General features: G+C 45.5%; 1 protein-coding gene across 1 annotated transcript in view; it reads left to right on the top strand.

Annotated features, from left to right (window-relative positions):
• LOC141273114 (uncharacterized) overlaps nucleotides 1–14996 on the top strand; it is a 70114-nt gene extending 55118 nt beyond the window's left edge. Inside the window, exon 7 of the mRNA XM_073684518.1 lies at nucleotides 13502–14996. Within this exon, the coding sequence (XP_073540619.1) occupies nucleotides 13502–14415 (914 nt within the window). The 3' untranslated portion in view covers nucleotides 14416–14996. The remainder of the gene's footprint in view (nucleotides 1–13501) is intronic.
• Nucleotides 14997–22392: the final 7396 nt, after the last annotated feature.

Genomic DNA, 22392 nt, shown 5'->3' with positions numbered 1-22392 from the left:
CGCCTTCAACCCCTCCGGACGGGGCCATTTTAAGACGGCAGAGAGCTTCTCGGGGTCCATTCGTAGACCTGTCTGGGAGATAATATAACCCAGGAACGGAAGGGAGGTCTGCTCGAAGCGGCACCTCAAATTTGGCATAGAGGTGATTCTGCCTGAGCCTAAGCAGAACCTGACGAACATCCCTCCGGTGTGTGGGAAGGTCCGGAGAGAAGACCAAGATGTCGTCCAGGTACACCACCATGCAGGAATATAGAAGATCACGGAAGATGTCATTGACTAATTCTTGGAAGACAGCGGGAGAATTGCAGAGACCGAAGGGCATTACACGGTATTCATAGTGACCGTCCTGGGTATTGAATGCCGTCTCTTTACTCGTCTCCTTGACGGATCCGGACCAGGTTATACGCACCACGTAAATCCAGCTTGGTAAAGATCCTAGCGCCCTTAAGGCGGTCAAATAACTCTGAGATGAGTGGCAGGGGGTATTTGTTTTTGACTGTGATTTGGTTGTCATCGATAGCCCATACAGGGGCGTAGGGAACCATCTTTCTTATTGACGAAGAAGAATCTGGCTCCAGCCGGGGAGGTCGTTTTCTGGATGAATCCCCTAGCCAGGTTCTCCTTAATGTATTCTGACATGGCCCGGGTTTCAGCCGATGACAACGGGTAAATACTCCCACAGGGTGGAGTGGCACTTGGTACCAGGTCGATCGGGCAATCATATGGCCTATGAGGTGGCAGTGTCTCTGCTTCCTTTTTGTCGAAGACATCTGCTTAGGACCAGTAAGGTGCCGGCAAATCAGGTAGATTAGCCGGGTGATAGGCGGGCTTACCGGGACCAGGCCGGTCTTATGGCAATCCTGCCCTCAATGGAGAACTTAACCGGATTGCCAGTTCAGCACGGGTTCATGTCTCTGAAGCCAGGGTAGACCTAGCAATAGGGAGTGAGAGAGACCGGAAAGCACATGGAAGGAGATCCTCTCAGAGTGCAGCATTCCCACCTGCAGGGTTATAGGTTCTGTGACGAGTAGGATGGTCACTGGAAGGAGTCTTCCATCCACGGAGGCGACTGCCAATGGTTCAGCCAGAGGTTTGGTGGGAATGTGATATTTCTCTACCAGGGACTGGGATATGATATTCCCAGCAGCTCCGGAATCCAGGTGTGCAATTTCAAAGTAGCGGTTCTCTCCCCAGGAGATGGAGACAGACAAAGTCAGGGAAGGAGAGGGTTTACTTTTGTCTAGGACGACCTCTCCGAGCAGTCCTAGACACTGGCGTTTCCCGGCTTCACTGGGCAGGAACGGATGAAGTGCTCCTTACTGCCACAATAGAAACAGCTCCCCCTCGGCTCGGCGTGACTCTTGGCTAGATTTGACCATCTTGGTCTGGTCGACCTGCATAGGTTCGGGCGAGCGTGCCCGGGGAGTTGCTAATTGAGAGACAGGTCTCTGGAAAGTAGGAGCAAGGCGAGGAAATCTTGGCTCCCGGGTAGTCTCTTAGGTACGTTCTTGGAAACGGATGTCAATCCGGGTAGCTAGTGACACCAAGTCATCCAGGGTGGTAGGAATGTCCCGACCGGCTAACTCGTCCTTAATCCGACCGGAAAGACCCTCCCAGAAGACGGACACCAGAGCCTCCTTGTCCCAGGCAAGCTCAGAAGCGAGGGTACGGAACCGTATGGCATATTGGCCCACGGTGAGACTCTCTTGGCGGAGACGTAGCAGAGCGGAAGCTGAAAAGGATTTTCGTCCTGGTTCATCGAAGACTTTCCGGAAAGCAGCGAGGAAAGACGATAGATCAGACACCAGGGGATCCCCTCTCTCCCCCACAGGGGATTAAGCCATGCCAGTGCTTCCCCAGTGAGATGGGACATGATGAATGCCACCTTGGGCCGGTCGGAGATGAACTGATGTGCCAAGAGTTCAAAGTGCAGGGTGCACTGGTTTATGAAACCTCGAGCTAAAGCGGGGTTGCCCGCAAAACGTGGAGGTGCCGAGAGCCGGGGTCCATAGCCGGACGCCATAATAGGACTGGGTTGTGGTGCCGCAGAAGCAGGCGCTGCTTGACCAGAGACGGACACAGACGGGTCGGACAATGCACCTAGGCGAGAGTTAACAGACCGCAGAAAGGACAGGACCGACTCCTGTAGAGCTCTCTGACGTAAGACCTCCTGGTGCAGGTCGGAGAATGCGGGGGTCTTGCCATGGCCCGAGCAAACTGTTACGGATCCGGATGGTGGAACCTCGGTGCTGCAGTGCAAGGAGGGACCCAGAGGGGCGTAACTAAGTATCAACTCGGACCGACCCAGGTCGTACGGCGGCTAAAGACTCCATGACCAGGGAGGGACCGAGCAGAGGGACCAGGTGCTACTCTGGGGACGACCTTGTAAGGGCGCAGGTGACTCCCATGGGTCAGATGGCTGAGACTGACCGATACTGCAGATGGGCACAGCAGGCAGGCTGACGAGAGGTCCGGGTAGATGAACTGGCAGAGACAGCAAGCGACAGGTGGGAGCCTCTAGGTAGGCTGACAGGTGGTCACGGCAAGTGACAGGCAGGGGCCTCCAGGTAGGCTGTCAGGTGGTCACGGCAAGTGATGGGCAGGGGCCTCCAGGTAAGCAGGCGGGTGAGGCCCATAGACAGACTGGCGGACTGAATGGAAGGCAGACTCTCGGGCAGGAGAAAAGTCAGGCTGGCGGGCAGGACTAGTAGTTAGGCTAGCAGCGGGACCTGAGGGCTGAAGCAGAGGTTAGAACAATGTGCTGCAACTATTGCTCGGGCACCTCCACTTTGGAGGAGGTGCCCCACACATGGGGGGACCTCCGGCAATTGGCCGGGGACTCCCCAGGGCGGCGCGCGCGGCCCCATTAAGAGGGAGAGAGCGCGTGCCTTAAGCACAGCGCCTGGGAAGCTGCGCGCGCCGGCAGCAAAAGCAGGAAGAGGAGCGCTGGAGGACGCCGGGCAGGGAGCGCGGCGGTGAGAGGGACGGCGTCTCTGCCTGGAGGAGGGCAGAGATGCCGATGCTACACATATCTTCCACTCTTGGGTAATTACATATGATCAATTTGGATTCTCTGTAAAGGATACTGTGACTTTGCCAGTTTCTTCTTTGGCACATGTTCTGTTATTCCGGGATTGCAAGTGTTAAGAATCTCACAGCTCCTAGTATAGTTTGTAGCAAGAACTGAGATCTCAGGTGCAATATAGAATTTATTGATAACTGAAATTATCTGATTCTTCCCTCTATGTACCTTTCCATGAGCCCACTGAACCACTGCAGGATACAGTGCTCTTGGCCGACATATTCTTCTTCCCACTCTCCAGATTCCGTCATTACAAAACGTTCCTCCCCGTCCAATCCATCCTTGTTTTTCTTCTTCTGTTACCGCATTCTGCCGGTCCACTAAAGTCCTGTGTGCCGGATTCTCTTCCAGTCTTGGCTCCTTTTCATCTTCCAACCCCAAATTTCTCATTCTCGTTTCTTCCTCATCCCCTCGTTGTCTCTGACTTCTGGTGAGCACAAACCACTCCGTACCCCCTGACACCTCTGCTTCCTCGGGAAGTATTGGTTCCATAGCTGCTGCTTTTGCTGTAATGTCAGCCAGATGATTCCCCTTGGCTTCCTCCAAATTTAGTTTCCCATGAGCCTTAATTTTGATCAGACACTTGCGTAGGTAACTTCAGAGCTTCTAGCAGACTTCTCATTGCTGCTGCATTCCAGATTGGAGCTCCACTGGCTGTCTTGTAGCCCCTCAGGGCCCTTATCAGGCCAAAGTCATGGGCAATCCCGAATCCGTACCTCGAGTCCGTGTAGCTATTGGCCACTCGACTTTCTGTGCACTTGCCGGCTTCGGTCAGAGCATACAGTTCGGCCTCTTGAGCTGACCTATAAGACGGCAGTGGTCCAGCAGAAACAACCATTGGTGGGGACACCACCGCATATCCGGTATGTTAAGTTCCATATTCCTCTGCTTATCTGGACCCGTCAGTATACAGTATCAGATCCGCTTCAGGCTGTGGCTGTTCAGAGACCGTAGGTAGGTGAGAGGTTTCTGCCTTCTGAGGTCCCCTCTAAGTCTTCAGAGCAGTCCCCCCTTGACAGAGGAAGCGGAGTGGAGGGGTTCAAGACAGTACATCGCCAAAGAGCTATATTTTCTGATAAAACGAGCTCACAAGAAGGGGGGCACTGCTAGACCTAATATTAACCAATAGGCCAGACCGCATATCAAATATACGAGTTGGGGGTCACTTGGGTAATAGTGATCACAAAATACGTTTTCATGTAACCTTTAATAAGATGTGTAGTAGAGGGGTTACAAGGACACTAAACTTCAGGAAGGCAAATTTCCAACGGTTGAGAGATGATCTTAGTGCAATAAACTGGGACGATATCCTGAGACATAAAGCTACACAAAGCAAATAGGAGACATTTATTGGTATCCTGAATAGGACCTGTGCACAATATATACCCTACGGGAATAAGCATGCTAGAAATAGGAGGAAACCACTGTGGCTAAATAAAGCTGTAAGGGGCGCAATAAGTGACAAAAAGAAAGCATTTAGAGAACTAAAGCAAGTAGGTAGTAATGAGGCATTAAATAAATATAGAAAATTAAATAAATTCTGTAAAAACCAAATCAAGGCAGCAAATATTTGAGGCAGAGAGAATCCTTGCCAGAGAAAGTAAAAATAACCCCAAAATATTCTTCAACTACATAAATAGTAAAAAACTAAAAAATGATAGTGTTGGCCCCCTTAAAAATAGTCTGGGTGAAATGGTGGATGAGGATGAGGAAAAAGCCAATATGCTAAGTGATTTTTTTTCAACTGTATTTACACAAGAAAATCGCATGACAGAAAACATGATTAGTGATAACAAAAATTCTCCATTAAATGTCACTTGGTTAACCCAGCAGGAAGTACGGCGGAGTCTAAAAATCACTAAAGTTGACATATCCCCAGGCCCGGATGGGATACACCCGCGAGTACTGCAGGAATTAAGTAACGTCATTCATAGACCGTTATTTTTAATCTTTAAAGATTCCATAATAACAGGGTCTGTACCACATGACTGGTGTATAGTAAATGTGGTGCCAATATTCAAAAAGGGGACAAAAACCGAACTTGGAAATTATAGGCCAGTAAGCTTAACCTCTACTGTGGGTAAAATCCTGGAGGGTTTCTTAAGAGATGCTATACTAGAGTATCTGAAGAAGAATAACCTCATGACCCAATATCAACATGGGTTTACGAGGGACCGTTCCTGTCAGATTAATCTGATCAGCTTTTATGAGGAGGCAAGTTCTGGACTGGACCAAGGAAATGCAGTGGATGGGGGCATCTTCTACGTCTGGAGGAAAGAAGGTTTAATCATAATCACAGACGGGGATTCTTTACTGCAAGAGCAGTGAGACTATGGAACTCTCTGCCGCATGATGTTGTAATGAGTGATTCACTATTAAAATTTAAGAAGGGCCTGGATGCCTTTCTTGAAAAGTATAATATTACAGGTTATATATACTAAATTCCTTGATAGGGCGTTGATCCAGGGAACTAGTCTGATTGTCGTATGGAGTCAGGGTGTTTGCCACATGTTTTTTTTTTTGCCTTCCTCTGTTAGGCTATGGTTTGAACTTGATGGACTTAGTTTTTAAGGTTGAAGGAAGACTGTTACTATGTTACATTGGATTCTGACACGATGTTGCTTAGATAGATGGTTGTGCTGGGTTTGTGCAAGGATAGCTTTCAAATCATGAGGGGCTAATATAGTTCTAGGATGGCCAAGTACAACATCTGCTGTTCTGTGGAGGACTTCTGTAACTGCCAACACTGCTTTTGAGACATGTTGGAGCTGTTTGCGCCACTGGATCCAATTTACTGGAATAATATCCGATGGGTCTCATGTGACCTCCATGTTTTTGTGCCAGAACTCCTGAGGCATGGCCACACGCTTCGGAGACAAATAGAAAGAATGGAAATTCATAGTTGGGAATCCCCAGTGCAGGGGCTGAAATGATGAGTTCTTTCAACTAGTCCATTGCATCCTCAGCTTCTTGATCAAAATGCAGGTCCAGCTCAGAAGAGTGGACCCTATCATATAGAGGTTGCATGAGAACTGACGCTTTAGGGATCCACTATCTGCAGTATGTGACCATTCCCAGGAAATCTTGGAGTTGTTTGACAGTTCTCGGGTATGGGATGTCGCGGATGGCAGTTTTTCGCTCTTCAGTGAGATGCTTGCAATGACCCAAAAACACAACTTTGGCACAACACCATTGTAGCTTTCGCAGAGTAACTTTGCATCCGATGGTGGCCAGAAATCGGAGCAATGAATAGCTGAACCTGTGGCAAGTTTGGTCATCGGGACAACAGAGGAGTAGATCGACATATTGTATCAATGTGACTTCAGGGTTCTCACTCTTCCAAGGTTGGAGACAGGTAGTTAAGGCCAGTGTGAAGTGATGAGGGGAGTTCTGAGCTCCTTGAGGCATAACGGTCCAGGTGTACTGTACTCCTGTGTGTGTAAAAGCAAAAAGATACTGACAGTCTGGATGCAGAGGCACACTGAAGAAGGCTTTTGCCAAGTCGATTACTATAAAATGCTTTCCCTCAGGGGAAATTTCACTGAGTAAAGGCCCCGTCACACTAAGCGAGATTGCTAGCGAGATCGCTGCTGAGTCACAAGTTTTGTGACGCAACAGCGACCTCAGTAGCGATCTCGCTACGTTTGACACTTAGCAGCGATCAGGCCCCTGCTGTGAGATCGCTGGTCGTGTCAGAATGGTCTGGACCTTTTTTTGATCGTTGAGGTCCCGCTGGGTAGCATGCATCGGTGTTTTTGACACCTTACCAACGACCTTGTTGACGACTCAGACACAGACACATAGGCGTGCATCGTTATACAGATCGTTACGGGTCGCCGCATCATTGCTTCGTCGTTGGGAAGATCTGACTGTTTGACATTTCACCAGCGACCACATAGCGACGCTGCAACGATCCCTGACGGGTCGTATCGTTGTCGGGATTGCTGTAGTGTCGCTTAGTGTGATGGGGCCTTAATGTATTTGGATTTGGCACCACTGGGGTCTCCAGGATTGTAATTGCATTCAGAGCTCTCAGATCTTGCACCATCCTAAATTTACTTCACTGTAAACAATGGAGTATTAGCAGGAGAAACAGAGAATTAATTGTCCTTTCTTGAGTAATTCTTGGATCTGGGCATCTAATGATGCTTCTTGGGCTGCTTTCAGTGGGTACTGTGGGAGTCTGGGAATCCGTGCACCTTATTTCAGGAAAACTTGGACTGGCGGGACAGGCAGCCGGCCTCTATCATCAGGACCTTGAGACCAGAGTTCAGGTGGTATGCAGTCAAGATAATGCTGTGGTATGGCGGTTATTGCCAATTGGATGACACACAATGGGAGGGCATGTACCTTTGTTTGTTCCTCTAATGATAACGGAGTAGAGACATCTAGATGCATTCCATTCTCATCATATGATATCTGAACATTTAACTTCTGGAGTAGATCTGCTCCTAACAAATTAAGCGGGCAGGTGTCTGAAACGAGCAATCTGGCCAGCAGCTTCTGTTCTTTCCCAATAGGCAATGGAAATGTTAGTCGGGATGAGTGTGGTTTTCAATCCACTCCCACACATGGCACTGGCACTATGCAATGGTGGGATGTTGTCCATTCTCATGTTCAAACTAGCAGGGAGTGGCTGTCTGGGGATGATTGGGAGGTATTCAAGACCTGATCATTAGGTGGGCTATTTAATGATGCTCCCTGCTCAGTCCTTTGCTTTTTATTGCAGTTCCTTTGTGCTTGGTGGTGAATGGTGATAGCATTAGTGTTGCTATCTTTTAGGGGTTTTCTCATTTTCTCTTCTGGCTTCACTTTCTATGGTTCTTGCAGAGGTTCTTGACTAGGCACCAGTTACATCACCAGACTCCAGCTGTCCGGTGACAGTGGGCCTGGGATGGTCTATGCCAAAGTCCCCCTTCCATTTACTGGGTGCTGGGTGAAGTGTTCCTAGCCCTCAAGGGTTCGCCTAGCTGGCAGCTTGTGCCAAGTGCGTATGTGACTGCGCCTTTGCTGGTTTGGTGCCAGTCCTGCTGGGTCCCTCTGCAAAGCACATAACAGCTAATACCCCATAAGTTGTCAAAAATGACTTTTGAGGCATCGTGCAAAGTTCAGAGGGGATTAAGAGACATATTGGAGTTCAGATTTTGCTGGAATAGTTTGAGGGTGCCATGTCACATTGACAGAGCTCCTGAGGTTCCAGAACAGCGGAAACACCCATAAGTGATATCATTTTACAAACTACACCTCTCAATGAATTCATCTAGGGGTTCAGTGAGCATGTTGACTCCACATGTGCCTCACAGAACTTTATACCATTGGGTGGTGAAGAAAGAATAATTAAATTTTTACTAGTAAAATGTTTTAGCCACAAGTTTTTAATTTTTATAAGGGCTAATAGGAAAAAATGGACCACACAGTTTGTTGTGAAATTTCCCTTGAGTGTGCCAATACCCTTCATCTAATCGGGAAATACACTGCTCAAAAAAATACAGGGAATACTTAAACAACAGAATATAACTCCAAGTAAATCAAACTTCTGTGAAATCAAACTGTCCACTTAGGAAGCAACACTGATTGACAATCAATTTCACATGCTGTTGTGCAAATGGAATAGACAATAGATGGAAATTATTGGCAATTACCAAGACACCCTCAATAAAGGAGTGGTTCTGCAGGTGGGGACCACAGACCACATCTCAGTACCAATGCTTTCTGGCTGATGTTTTGGTCACTTTTGAATGTTGGTTGTGCTTTCACACTCGTGGTAGCATGAGACGGACTCTACAACCCACAGAAGTTGCTCAGGTAGTGCAGCTCATCCAGGATGGCACATCAATGCAAGCTGTGTAGTGTCCAGAGGCTGGAGGAGCTACCAGGAGACAGGCCAGTACACCAGGAGACGTGGAGGGGGCAGTAGGAGGGCAACAACCCAGCAGCAGGACCGCTACCTCCGCCTGTGTGCAAGGAGGAACACTGCCAGAGCCCTGCAAAATGACCTCCAGCAGGCCACAAATGTGCATGTGTCTGCACAAACTGTTAGAAACCGACTCCATGAGGGTGGTATGAGGGCCCGACGTCCACAGATGGGGGTTGTGCTCACAGCCCAACACCGTGCAGGATGTTTGGCATTTGCCACAGAACACCAGGATTGGCAAAGTCGCCACTGGCACCCTGTGCTCTTCACAGATGAAAGCAGGTTCACACTGAGCACATGTGACAGATGTGACAGAGTCTGGAGACACCGTGGAGCGCGATCTGCTGCCTTCAACATCCTTCACCATGACCGGTTTGGCAGTGGGTCAGTAATGGTGTGGGGTGGTATTTCTTTGTAGGGCCTCACAGCCCTCCATGTGCTCGCCAGAGGTAGCCTGACTGCCATTAGGTACCGAGATGAGATCCTCAGACCCCTTTGAGACCATATGCTGGTGCGGTTGGCCCTGGGTTCCTCCTAATGCAGGACAATGCCAGACCTCATATGGCTTGTGTGTGTCAGCAGTTCCTGCAAGATGAAGGCATTGAAGCTATGGACTGGTCCGCCCGTTCCCCAGACCTGGATCCGATTGAGCACATCTGGGACATCATGTCTCGCTCCATCCACCAACGTCACATTGCACCACAGACTGTCCAGGAGTTGGCGGATGCTTTAGTCCAGGTCTGGGAGGAGATCCCACAGGAGACCATCCGCAACCTCATCAGGAGCATGCCCAGGCGTTGTAGGGAGGTCATACAGGCACGTGGAGGCCACACGCAATACTGAGCCTCATTTTGACTTGTTTTAAGGACATTACATCAAAGTTGGTTCAGCCTGCAGTGTGTTTTTTCCACTTTAATTTTGGGGGTGACTCCAAATCCAGGCCTCCATTGGTTAATAAATTTGATTTCCATTGATGATTTTTGTGTGCTTTTGTTGTCAGCACATTCAACTTTGTACAGAACAAAGTATTCAATGAGAATATTTCATTCATTCAGATCTAGGATGTGTTCCCTTTATTTTTTTGAGCAGTGTACTTCAGCCACAGCGCAAAGCTCAGAATGGAAAGAGCTAGTATGTTTTGCGGGTGCCATGAACAACATGAAGAGCCTTTAAGGTGCCAGTACAGCAGCGCACCCCCCCCCCTCCACCATAAGTACCCCATTTTACAAACTACACTTTTCAATGAATTAATCTAAGGGAGTAGTGATTATATTGACACCACAGGGGTGTGTCAGAATTTTATACCATTGGATGTTGAAGAAAAATTTTGATTTTGTTTTAGCACCCGATTTCTCATTTTCACACCGGGGAAATGGGTAAAAATAGCACCAAAATTTGTCACACAATTTCTGCTGATTGTTGCAATACATAGCAGGAAAGGCCTAAACTTGATCTGCCTATATGTGCTGTACTCAGAAGAAATGACCAAGCCAAGGTCATATAACAAAAAGTATATCGTTGTACAAGACTGAATGATCCAATCAGGTTTTGTGATATTAAATGATGCTTTATTGCTACAGCGCTTGTATGCGCATATCCTTCGGATCACTGACTATTCATTGCACAGATAATCTTGAAAAAGACTTCATTGGTTGAAATGTCAAATTCATGTATCTCTATTCCTAAGTCAGCATTGGAGTAATAAAGCATCATTTAATATCAGAAAGTCTGATTTGATCATTCAGTCTTGTGCTGAAGATATACTTTTTGTTATGACTGTGGCAATACCTCATATGTGGCTGTACAGTACTGCTTAGCCTCACAGCGGGACTCAGGAGGCAATGAGCGCTATTTGACTGTTGAAGCACAGATTTTTCTACAATAGTATGCGGACTCCAGATACAGAGCTCCTAAGTGCCAGAAGAACAGGAACCCCCCTCAAGTGACCCAATTTTGGAAATTACACCTCTGGAATTTTATCTTCAGGTGTAGTGACTATTTTGACTCCATGGGTGTTTCCAGAAACTAGCAGCAGTGGATGTTGCTCAGTAAAAATTGCAAATCTGCTATTGTAGTGCCCAGTACGTTGTAGTGCCCATAAATTGTGCCTAGCTTGTGTTTCTGGAGTCATGCACCCTGTAAATTAAATGCGCTCTCCTCGCTACAGAAATGCCAAACGTGGACTCTGAATCTGGGTTAGGTACACTGTGGGGGTCAGAAGGGAGAAGGTCATTTGGATTTAAAGGCGCAGATTTTACTGCATTTATTTTTTGGGGGGAAGCCAGCGCTTTTTGAAGTCCTTTGTGCTACCAGTAATGTAGAAGCTCCCTACATTTCCATTGACAGCTGACGGACCTGAGTTGTGATTTTGTGTTTTATTTTTTTGTGGATTGAGTTGAAGCTATTATTGGGAACATTTTACACAACATTTTGGATCACATTAATACGGTGCTCTATGCTGAGCACTTACATCGGGGTTTCCATCTAAATCGCCGATGTTCAGATGAAACCCCCGAGGGATCCATTCACTATAATGAGGCAGCAGAGTTACTATAGACTCCGCCTGGCCTCTGTTCAGCGATGTCCTTCTTTTCAGAATTGCACAAAACTATTATCAGCTGCGCTTTTATACATGCTTAAAAAGACTAAACACTGCCAGATCATAGGTCAGATGGTGTCTACAGTGCCTCCATCTGCCTCATAATAGGGAATCTTCTGCCAGAGGTTCAGTCTGAATGACATATTTCTGAAATTTACACGGAAACTCCGATATAAGCTCTCGGCATAGAGCGCAGGATAAATGTGAGCCAAGCCATACTGCGATCTTTGGAAGGCAGAATAAACAAATCAACAGCAGGTGAAGAATTGGTTTTATTTATCTTTTATGCCATTCCTCGTGCTTTATAAGTAAATGGACAACTTTATTCTTCGGGTCGGTTCAATTACAGCATTATCAGATTTATATTGTATTTTTATGTCTTGTTACTGTCACACAGTAAAAAATGCTGTTTTTACAAAAAAAAGTTATTCCATTGTCATATTTTGAGAGCTATAATTTTATATATATATTTCTGCTAAAAGTCATGTGAGGACTTGTTTATTACGGGATGATTTAACGTTCTTATTGGTACCATTTCGGGCACATTAATATTTTTTGATCCCTGTTTATTCTAATTTTTGGAAGGCAGAATAAACATAAAACAGCAATTCAGGAATTGTGGGTTTCTTGTTTTTTTCATTTGTGTGTTAAAATTGAGAAGGCTGCTTTTTTTTTTCGAATCGGTATACGATTACAGCGATAGCACATTTATATCTTTTTTTTTTTTTTTTTTTTTACAGCTTATACACAATAAAAACAAACTATTTTATAGGAAAAATATTTGTTTTGCCGTCACTATATCCTGAGAACTGTAGCTTTTTTTTTTATTTCTGTCGACTGATCTGTATGTAGGCTTGTTTTTTTGCAGGACAAAATTAAGTTTTTAAGGATACTATTTTATTTTTTTCTACTTTTTCATTGCATTTTATTCTACTGTCAGCTGTGTAATAAAAAAAAGCATAGTTTTCACCACTTTTTTTTTACAGTGTTCACTGAAAGGGTTAAATAATGTGAGTTTTATAGATCCGGCAGTTCTGGATGTGGCGATACCAAATATGTGTACTTCTTTCTTTCTTTTTCTATTTTAAAGAAATATTTGTATTTATTGTTTGTTTGTTTTTTCTCTTTTATTCTGATATATATATTATATTATTATTATTTTATTTTTTTTTACTTAGGCCCTCTATGTAACTTTACTCTGATCATTGGTTTAATACATTGAAATGCACAAGCACCTGTCAGTGTTAAACTGACAAAGCACATTTTAGGCCATTTTCCTGGCATTGTCTAACAGGCCACTGTATCTGGCAGACCCGGAGGTAATTATTTGACCTATCACTATAATCGGCAGCCCACGATTACGAGTGGGTGGTCATGTGAGCGTATATGTTTGCAATTTGCATATTTATAGTCAAGTGCTGACTAGTCTCACCCGACTTCCCTCAATAGAAGACAATTGCAGGCGTCTAGGTGACGTGATCGCCAATTAACACTGGGTATATAAGAGAATTGTGACTGTGTGCACATTACCATGATTTTTCAGTCTCTCTATGTGACTGCAGACTTTGCTGATTAGACTGGAGAACCCTTTTAATGCTAATTTTAGGATTTGAACATTGCCACAGCCCTCACTGCTTTACCAATCTCCAATTTGTTGTCAGGAAAAATGACTGAGTATAGGAAATAAGTGAAATAGCGGTTATAGGTAGTATAGTTAGCCAGATACATGAAGCACACAAATCTTGGACACATATAACAGGAGCATCTTTTTATGGCACTGAGAATTTTCCAGACTGTGGAAAGAAAGCTCTATTCTATGAAGGTATTTTGCACAATATGAGAAAATGTGATATAATTCACCAGAGCTGAGCGGTAACATTGGTAATTGTCCTATTTTATCTTCTAGATTGTGAGGAAAAGGAGCACAAATTCTCAGAAGCACCTTCTGGTTCCTCCAGTCCGGTTGCCACAGATGAAGATATGTATTTATGTTCGCTTTGTGGGAAATGTTTTAAATTCAGGGGCAGGTCGTCCCACCAGAAGGATAACAGTGGAGAAAACATGTATTTGTGCTCTGACTGTGAGACTTCATTTAATTTAAATCCCCAAGTTGTCGTGCCACCCGGAGCAGAAGAGACCTCCTCCTACTGCTTGACATGCAGAAAGAGTTTTGCCAGTAAAACTGTTTTCCTTGCTCACCAACGTATTCACACCGGTAAAAAATCTTTCCAGTGCTCCGAGTGCGGATTGTCTTTCTCCAATCAATCCATCCTTGAAACTCATCAGAGCATCCACACGGGGGATAAACCGTTTTCTTGTTCGGACTGCGGGAAATGTTTTGCCATGAAGGCAAACCTTGTCAAGCATGTGAAAATTCACAACACCGAAAAGCCATTCACATGCCTCGATTGTGGAAAATGCTTCGGGATCAAGTCCAACCTTGTGAAACATCAAAGGATTCACACGGGAGAGAAGCCATTTACCTGCACACTTTGCGAGAAGAGTTTCGGAATGAAATCGAACCTCATTAAACACCAGAGGATCCATACAGGAGAGAAACCTTTTTCATGTCAGGAATGTGGAAAATGTTTTGCTTCAAGGTCCAACTTGGTCAACCATGAGAGGATTCACACTGGGGAAAGGCCATTTAATTGTCCTTATTGTGGTAAAGGCTTCATCACAAGTTCAGACCTTTTCAGGCACAAAAAGACTCACACAGAAAATAAGCAATTGATCTGCAGTGAATGTGGAGAAAGTTTTATTACTAAATCTGGGCTTGTTGCACATCAGAAAATGCACACAGAAGATAAACCTCTATAACTACAAATCCAGGTAGAGTTTGTGTGTAATTTGTATCTTATTCTAATATGGATGGGAGAATAGTTAGGAAGGTTCTATCCTATCTAAACTATTGAAGATAAATGTACCAATTCCATATTTTGGATGAAGTTGGATAAGCCAATTGTTGCTGACCTGCTCTGCCTAATTCTCCTTTCTCACAGTTGGAAATTTCTTTGACACCCATCTCTTTGGACTGTTTTGTAAGGAAGAAATTTTCATGCTCTTTCCTCTGGTTAACCCAATAGTGAAACTGTGAAGCAATGCATTAGGTGGAAGTCTACTGTTAATAGGTCAAAATGCCATAATAATGGATGCTGATTTTTTTTTTATTGTTAAAAAGTTGAAGTAACTAGTTAAAAGTACCATATTTTTTGGACTATAGGATCCTTCTAACTACAAGATGCACAAAGGTTTTAAACAGAAATTAGGGGGAAAAGAAGATTTCATACTAATTAAAAGCTTCTTAGTGGTATAAGAACATTGAAGTATTAAAGGATTAATATAACAAACTGGTCTAGTCAGTTAGGATTATTATTTTAGTATTTCTATTATATTACAATTTGCAGTGGCAAAGCCAGCTGCTTTCCTGTTAATACAGTATATGTGATTCCTAGCAGTAGTTCTGATCGGCAGTACTGGCTGTTTATATGAAGGTGGACAATGATCTCTATTCTGTCAATCATTTGTCTGATATGTACTACATCAAGACAAAAAAACTTCTCAGCAGGAGCATCGTGTGAGGTTTACTACTGTCTACTAGGAGACTTATTGGGTCTGCAGGCATGTGATCTCTATGTCATTTATTTCTCACCTACAACTGCATGATGGAGTCCCTGCTGTTAGCCGAAGCCAAAAATATAGTGCTAATCTAGAGGCTGATGACTGTAGTGCTGCTTTTTGAGACTCGCGTTGAGTATTTTGTAACTTTTTGTTGCACATTTTCTGCATCTATTGGGTTACTTGGGTTTTTTTCGTTGCGTTTTTAAAGCACCACTCCAGCATGCTTTTTTTCATTGCAGCGCTGGAGTGGTGCAACTAACCTAAGTTCCCTCCCCCTTGTATTATACTTACTATCCGCCATCTTCATCATTAACAGAACCACTTAGATCGGTCTTCTGCAGGTTGTGACCTGCCAGATCGCTCCAGTGTTTGCTGAGCAAGCCAGAAGTCACAACTTAATGTAAGTCTACGAGGCCAGAACAAGGCTCCTATAGACTTACACTGACAGCTTATGACCATTCCCTCTGACTTTGGGTCACTCTGAAGCTGCAGTCATAAGATGGGAGATCGGGACCGGTGCAGCGACCGGAAGAGATTGCAGCTGGTGAGTAGAAAACTAGGGTCAATGAGGCTAACATTAGTTGCACCACTCCAGCACTGAAATAAAAAAAAAACGCTGGCGTGGTGCTTTAAGTCTTTTTTTGGTGTGTCATCATTTAAATAAAGCTGCTTTGCTTTTGATACTTTCTGGTATTTGGCTTTGCCAAAACTGTATTGATACAGTAATATGTGGATCATATGCATTTTTTTTTAGTGTGTTTCCGTTGTGGAAATGCACATGCATTTTTATCTGTGGATTTTCCGTATCTAATTTAAATCTATGGGGAAAATCTACACATAATACTTTGTGTACTTGCAAGAGAAATTTGCATGATGCAGTGGTCAAACACGAACCGCAGGTCAGTTTACACGGCATAAAAAAAGCACAGTGGGCATGAGACTTCTATAACTCCCACCCACTTTGATGACTATAAGATGCTGCGTTTTTTGCGCGGCAAAAATAAGCAGCGCCAAAAACTTATTGTGGGAATCTAACCTAGAATGATATCCCTGGTGGGCAACCAGTAGATGGGGCAGTAAGGGGATAAGCAGAAACACAGCAGCCAGTAGTAGGACACTACACTGCTTGTTAATCTCCAGGTACCGAGTACTGGTGAAAAATTGAGACGTTGGGGGTAGTAGCGTACCCGATGTGCTGCACACTGTGAAGGCTAAAGACTAGTGTTGAGCCACCCCCGTAGTGTTCGGGTTCGGTTCGTCGAACACCGGGATGTTCGAGGAACTGTTCGTCGAACTGTTCGTCGAACACCTTAGAACACCGTCGAACACCGTTAAAACCAATGGCAGGCAAACAAAAACACATAGAAACACATAGAAAACACCTGCAAAGGTGTCCAAAAGCTGACAAACTGCTCAGAAGACACTCTCTTTAAAAAAGCCGGCCGGCAAATTCAGCAGCGGCATACACCGGTACCCGACAATTTAAACAAGAAGGAATAGAGCATCACACATAGATTAGATAGATAGAAACATGTCAGTCACACATATAAGAAGCACAGTGACAGTGTTGGTTACTGCACTTGTCATTTAGTGTAAAGGATTTATTAAAAAAAATATTAGTGTTTTCATGCACCGTCTCTTTAAAAAAGCCGGCCGGCAATTCAGCATCTGTACCCGACAATTTAGAACAGAAAGAATAGAGCTTCACACATAGATTAGATAGATAGAAACATGTCAGTCACATATATAATAAGTACAGTGATAGTGTTGCTTACTGTACTTGTCATTTAGTGTAAAGGATTTATTTAAAAAAATAGTGTTTTCATGCACTGTCTCTTTAAAAAAGCCGGCCGGCAATTCAGCAGCGGTACCCGACAATTTAGAACAGAAAGATAGAGCATCACACATAGATTAGATAGATAGAAACATGTCAGTCACATATATATGAAGTACAGTGATAGTGTTGGTTACTGTACTTGTCATTTAGTATTAAAATAAAGGATTTATTATTAAAAAAATTGGCGTGCAGTTCCCCTTAATTTTAGGCTCTAGCGGAGGTTAAGCAGACGGCTGGGGCAGATGTTTGAAGCCTGGGAAGGGGGTAATACCCACGGAGCTTCCCAGGCTACTAATATCAGCCCCCAGCTGAATACATAGCCTTTACTAGCTATTAAAATGGGGGACCCCCCCCAAAAAAATGACGTGGGGTCCCCCCTAATTTAATAGCTAGCAAAGGCTAGGCAGACAGCTGGGGGCTGATATTAATAGCCCAGGAAGGGAGCCATGAATATTGGCCCCCTCCCAGGCTAGAAACACCAGCCGTCAGCCGCCCCAGAAATGGCGCATTCATAGGATGCGCCAATTCTGGCACTTAGCCTCGCTCTTCCACGCTGCCCTGGTGCGGTGGCAGGGGGTAATAGGGTTGGGGTTGATGTCAGCTTATAATGCCAGCTGACATCAAGCCCAGGTTAGTAATGGAGAGGCGTCTATAAGACACCCCCATTACTAACCCCATAGTCAAAGTTAAAAAAAAAAACACAAATACCCAGAATAAAGTCCTTTAATTGAAATAAAGACACAATCCTTTATTGTTCTAAATTAAACCATACTTACCATCACGCCCATTCCAGCTGAAGCCAACGATCTCCTGCAATAAAAGAAAAATAATAAAGCAACCTCATCCTTACCTTTCCATGGTTCCCACGACAGCTTCAGCTCTGCTACATCGAGATGACAGGCTGGACCGCAGCAGAACGCTGCCATCCAGCCTGTCATCCCGCAGACACTGAGAAGCGCAGGCTTGCTTGCGCTGCTCAGCGTCTCTGTGACGACATCCAGATGAGCCGAGTTCATGTCCAATGAACTCGGCTCACCTCATGCACGTCACTGACAGCGTGGGAAAATTCTCACGCTGAAGCGCTGATTGCAGGAGAATTTTCCCACGCTGTCAGTGACGTGCAGGAGGTGAGCTGAGTTCATTGGACATGAGCTCACCTCATGCACATCACTGACAGCGTGGGAGAATTCTCCTGCACTCAGCACTTCAGCGTGAGAATTTTCCCACGCTGTCAGTGACGTGCATGAGGTGAGCCGAGTTCATTGGACATGACCTCGGCTCATCTGGATGCCGTCACAGCGAGACAGTGAGGAGCGCAAGCATGCCTGCGCTTCTCAGTGTCTGCGGGATGACAGACTGGATGGCAGCGTTCTGCTGCGGTCCAGCCAGTCATCTCGATGTAGCAGAGCTGAAGCTGTCGTGGGAACCATGGAAAGGTAAGGATGAGGTTGGTTTATTATTTTTCTTTTATTGCAGGAGATCGTTGGCTTCAGCTGGAATGGGTGTGATGGTAAGTATGGTTTAATTTAGAACAATAAAGAATTGTGTCTTTATTTCAATTAAAGGACTTTATTCTGGGTGTTGTGTTTTTTTTAAATACTTTACTAGAAATTCATGGCGGTCATGTCTAATACTGGCGTGACCCCATGAATTTTGGGCTTGGGGCCAGCTGATAATACCAAGCTGGCCCTAACCCCTTTATTACCCAGTGAGCCACCGCACCAGGGCCCTGGATGAGTTGGGTACAGCGCCAGAAGATGGCGCTTCTATGAACGCGCCATTTTCCGGGGTGGCTGCGGACTGCAATTTGTAGCGGGGGGAGGCCCAGAAAGCTTGGGCCTCCCTGCGCTGCAGATTCCAGCCCCCAGCTGCCTAGTTGTACCTGGCTGGACACAAAAATAGGGCGAAGCCCCACGTACTTTTTTTTTAATTATTTCATGAAATTCATGAAATAATTAAGAAAAAAAGGCCTTCCCTATATTGTTGTGTCCGGCCAGGTACAAATAGGCAGCTGGTGGTTGGGGGCAGCCCGTTCCTGCCTGCTGTACCTGGCTGGACACAAAAACACGGCGAAGCCCCACGTCAATTTTCTTTAAATTATTTCATGAAATAATTAAGAAAAAAAGGGCTTCCCTATATTGTTGTGTCCGGCCAGGTACAAATAGGCAGCTGGTGGTTGGGGGCAGCCCGTTCCTGCCTGCTGTACCTGGCTGGACACAAATATAGTGCGAAGCCCCACGTCAATTTTTTTAAAATTATTTCATGAATTTCCTGAAATAATTTAAAAAAATTGAAGTGGGGCTTCGCACTATATTTGTGTCCAGCCAGGTACAGCAGGCAGGAACGGGCTGCCCCCATCCACCAGCTGCCTATTTGTACCTGGCTGGAACGGGCTGCCCCCAACCACCAGCTGCCTATTTGTACCTGGCCGGACACAACAATATAGGGAAGCCCTTTTTTTCTTAATTATTTCATGAAATAATTTAAAGAAAATTGACGTGGGGCTTCGCCCTGTTTTTGTGTCCAGCCAGGTACAACTAGGCAGCTGGGGGCTGGAATCCGCAGCGCAGGTAGGCCCAAGCTTTCTGGGCCACCCCCGCTGCAAATTGCAGTCCGCAGCCACCCCGGAAAATGGCGCGTTCATAGAAGCGCCATCTTCTGGCGCTGTACCCAACTCATCCAGGGCCCTGATGCGGTGGCTCACTGGGTAATAAAGGGGTTAGGGCCAGCTTGGCATTATCAGCTGGCCTTAAGCCCGAAATTCATGGGGTCACGCCAATATTAGACATGACCACCATGAATTTCTAGTAAAGTATTTAAAAAAAACACAACACCCAGAAAAAAGTCCTTTAATTGAAATAAACACACAATTCTTTATTGTTCTAAATTAAACCATACTTACCATCACGCCCATTCCAGCTGAAGCCAACGATCTCCTGAAATAAAAGAAAAATAATAAAGCAACATCATCCTTACCTTTCCATGGTTCCCACGACAGCTTCAGCTCTGCTACATCGAGATGACAGGCTGGACCGCAGCAGAACGCTGCCATCCAGCCTGTCATCCCGCAGACACTGAGAAGCGCAGGCTTGCTTGCGCTCCACAGTGTCTCTCTGTGAGGGCATCCAGATGAGCCGAGTTAATGTCCAATGAACTCGGCTCACCTCATGCACGTCACTGACAGCGTGGGAAAATTCTCCTGCACTCAGCGCTTCAGCGTGGGAGAATTCTCACACTGAAGCGCTGAGTGCAGGAGAATTCTCCCACGCTGTCAGTGACGTGCAGGAGGTGAGCTGAGTTCATTGGACATGAGCTCACCTTATGCACGTCACTGACAGCGTGGGAAAATTCTCCTGCACTCAGCGCTTCAGCGTGGGAGAATTCTCACGCTGAAGCGCTGAGTGCAGGAGAATTCTCCCACGCTGTCAGTGACGTGCAGGAGGTGAGCTGAGTTCATTGGACATGAGCTCACCTTATGCACGTCACTGACAGCGTGGGAGAATTCTCCTGCACTCACCGCTTCAGCGTGAGAATTTTCCCACGCTGTCAGTGACGTGCATGAGGTGAGCCGAGTTCATTGGACATGAACTCGGCTCATCTGGATGTCGTCACAGAGAGACGCTGAGCAGTGCAAGCAAGCCTGCGCTTCTCAGTGTCTGCGGGATGAGAGGCTGGATGGCAGCGTTCTGCTGCGGTCCAGCCTGTCATCTCGATGTAGCAGAGCTGAAGCTGTCGTGGGAACCATGGAAAGGTAAGGATGAGGTTGCTTTATTATTTTTCTTTTATTGCAGGAGATCGTTGGCTTCAGCTGGAATGGGCGTGACGGTAAGTATGGTTTAATTTAGAACAATAAAGGATTGTGTCTTTATTTCAATTAAAGGACTTTATTCTGGGTGTTTGTGTTTTTTTTAACTTTGACTATGGGGTTAGTAATGGGGGTGTCTTATAGACGCCTCTCCATTACTAACCTGGGCTTGATGTCAGCTGGCATTATAAGCTGACATCAACCCCAACCCTATTACCCCCTGCCACCGCACCAGGGCAGCGTGGAACAGCGAGGCTAAGTGCCAGAATTGGCGCATCCTATGAATGCGCCATTTCTGGGGCGGCTGACGGCTGGTGTTTCTAGCCTGGGAGGGGGCCAATATTCATGGCTCCCTTCCTGGGCTATTAATATCAGCCCCCAGCTGTCTGCCTAGCCTTTGCTAGCTATTAAATTAGGGGGGACCCCACGTCATTTTTTTTGGGGGGTCCCCCATTTTAATAGCTAGTAAAGGCTATGTATTCAGCTGGGGGCTGATATTAGTAGCCTGGGAAGCTCCGTGGGTATTACCCCCTTCCCAGGCTTCAAACATCTGCCCCAGCCGTCTGCTTAACCTCCGCTAGAGCCTAAAATTAAGGGGAACCCCACGCCAATTTTTTTAATAATAAATCCTTTATTTTAATACTAAATGACAAGTACAGTAACCAACACTATCACTGTACTTCATATATATGTGACTGACATGTTTCTATCTATCTAATCTATGTGTGAAGCTCTATTCTGTCTGTTATAAATTGTCGGGTACCGCTGCTGAATTGCCGGCCGGCTTTTTTAAAGAGACGGTGCATGAAAACACTATTATTTTTTTTGATAAATCCTTTTCGCTAAATGACAAGTACAGTAAGCAGCACTTTCACTGTACTTCGTATATATGTGGCTGACATGTTTATATCTATCTAATCTATGTGTGAAGCTCTATTCTTTCGGTTCTAAATTGTCGGGTACAGGTGTATGCTGCTGCTGAATTGCCGGCTTTTCATGTTTCACTGTTGGCACTGTTCCCATCGATTTGGGCAATCACTGTAATGCCACAACCACCATGGCTGTGGCATTACAGTGAGTGGCAGACAATCCCTGCATGATTGGTGCTCTAAATAGCGCCAGACATGCAGGACACGCTTTTGGTGCACGAACAGTTATCGAACATAACCTCGAACAGCCGAATTTTTTGCAAATCGTTCGGGTTCGTCGAACAACTCGAACACCGCCCAAAACAGCTCGAATTTGAGATTGGCGAACAGTTCTAGTCGAACACCGCTCATCTCTACTAAAGACAATGGACTTTACTGGCTCTTTGTGGTATTAATAGGCAATCAATATCGTAAGCTACGATAACAGACACCCATCAACTTTGGATGTGTTCACGTTGCGGGAGGGAGCAGGTTGATGAGTAAAGTTGGGGACTACTTCTGGACCTAATCATTGAAATACCGTTGTCTATAATTAACAATGACATTTTGGGGATTAAACGTCAGGTATATCATACAGCCAGCACAAGCTTCTAATAGCACCTGTA

This window comes from Phyllobates terribilis, unplaced genomic scaffold (genome assembly GCF_046119375.1).
Source record: "Phyllobates terribilis strain yellow unplaced genomic scaffold, ASM4611937v1 Scaffold_5__5_contigs__length_657084704, whole genome shotgun sequence".
Taxonomy (NCBI): Eukaryota; Metazoa; Chordata; class Amphibia; order Anura; family Dendrobatidae; genus Phyllobates; species Phyllobates terribilis.
Note: the sequence above shows the minus strand (reverse complement) of the source record. Positions and strands in the feature narration are given on the sequence as shown.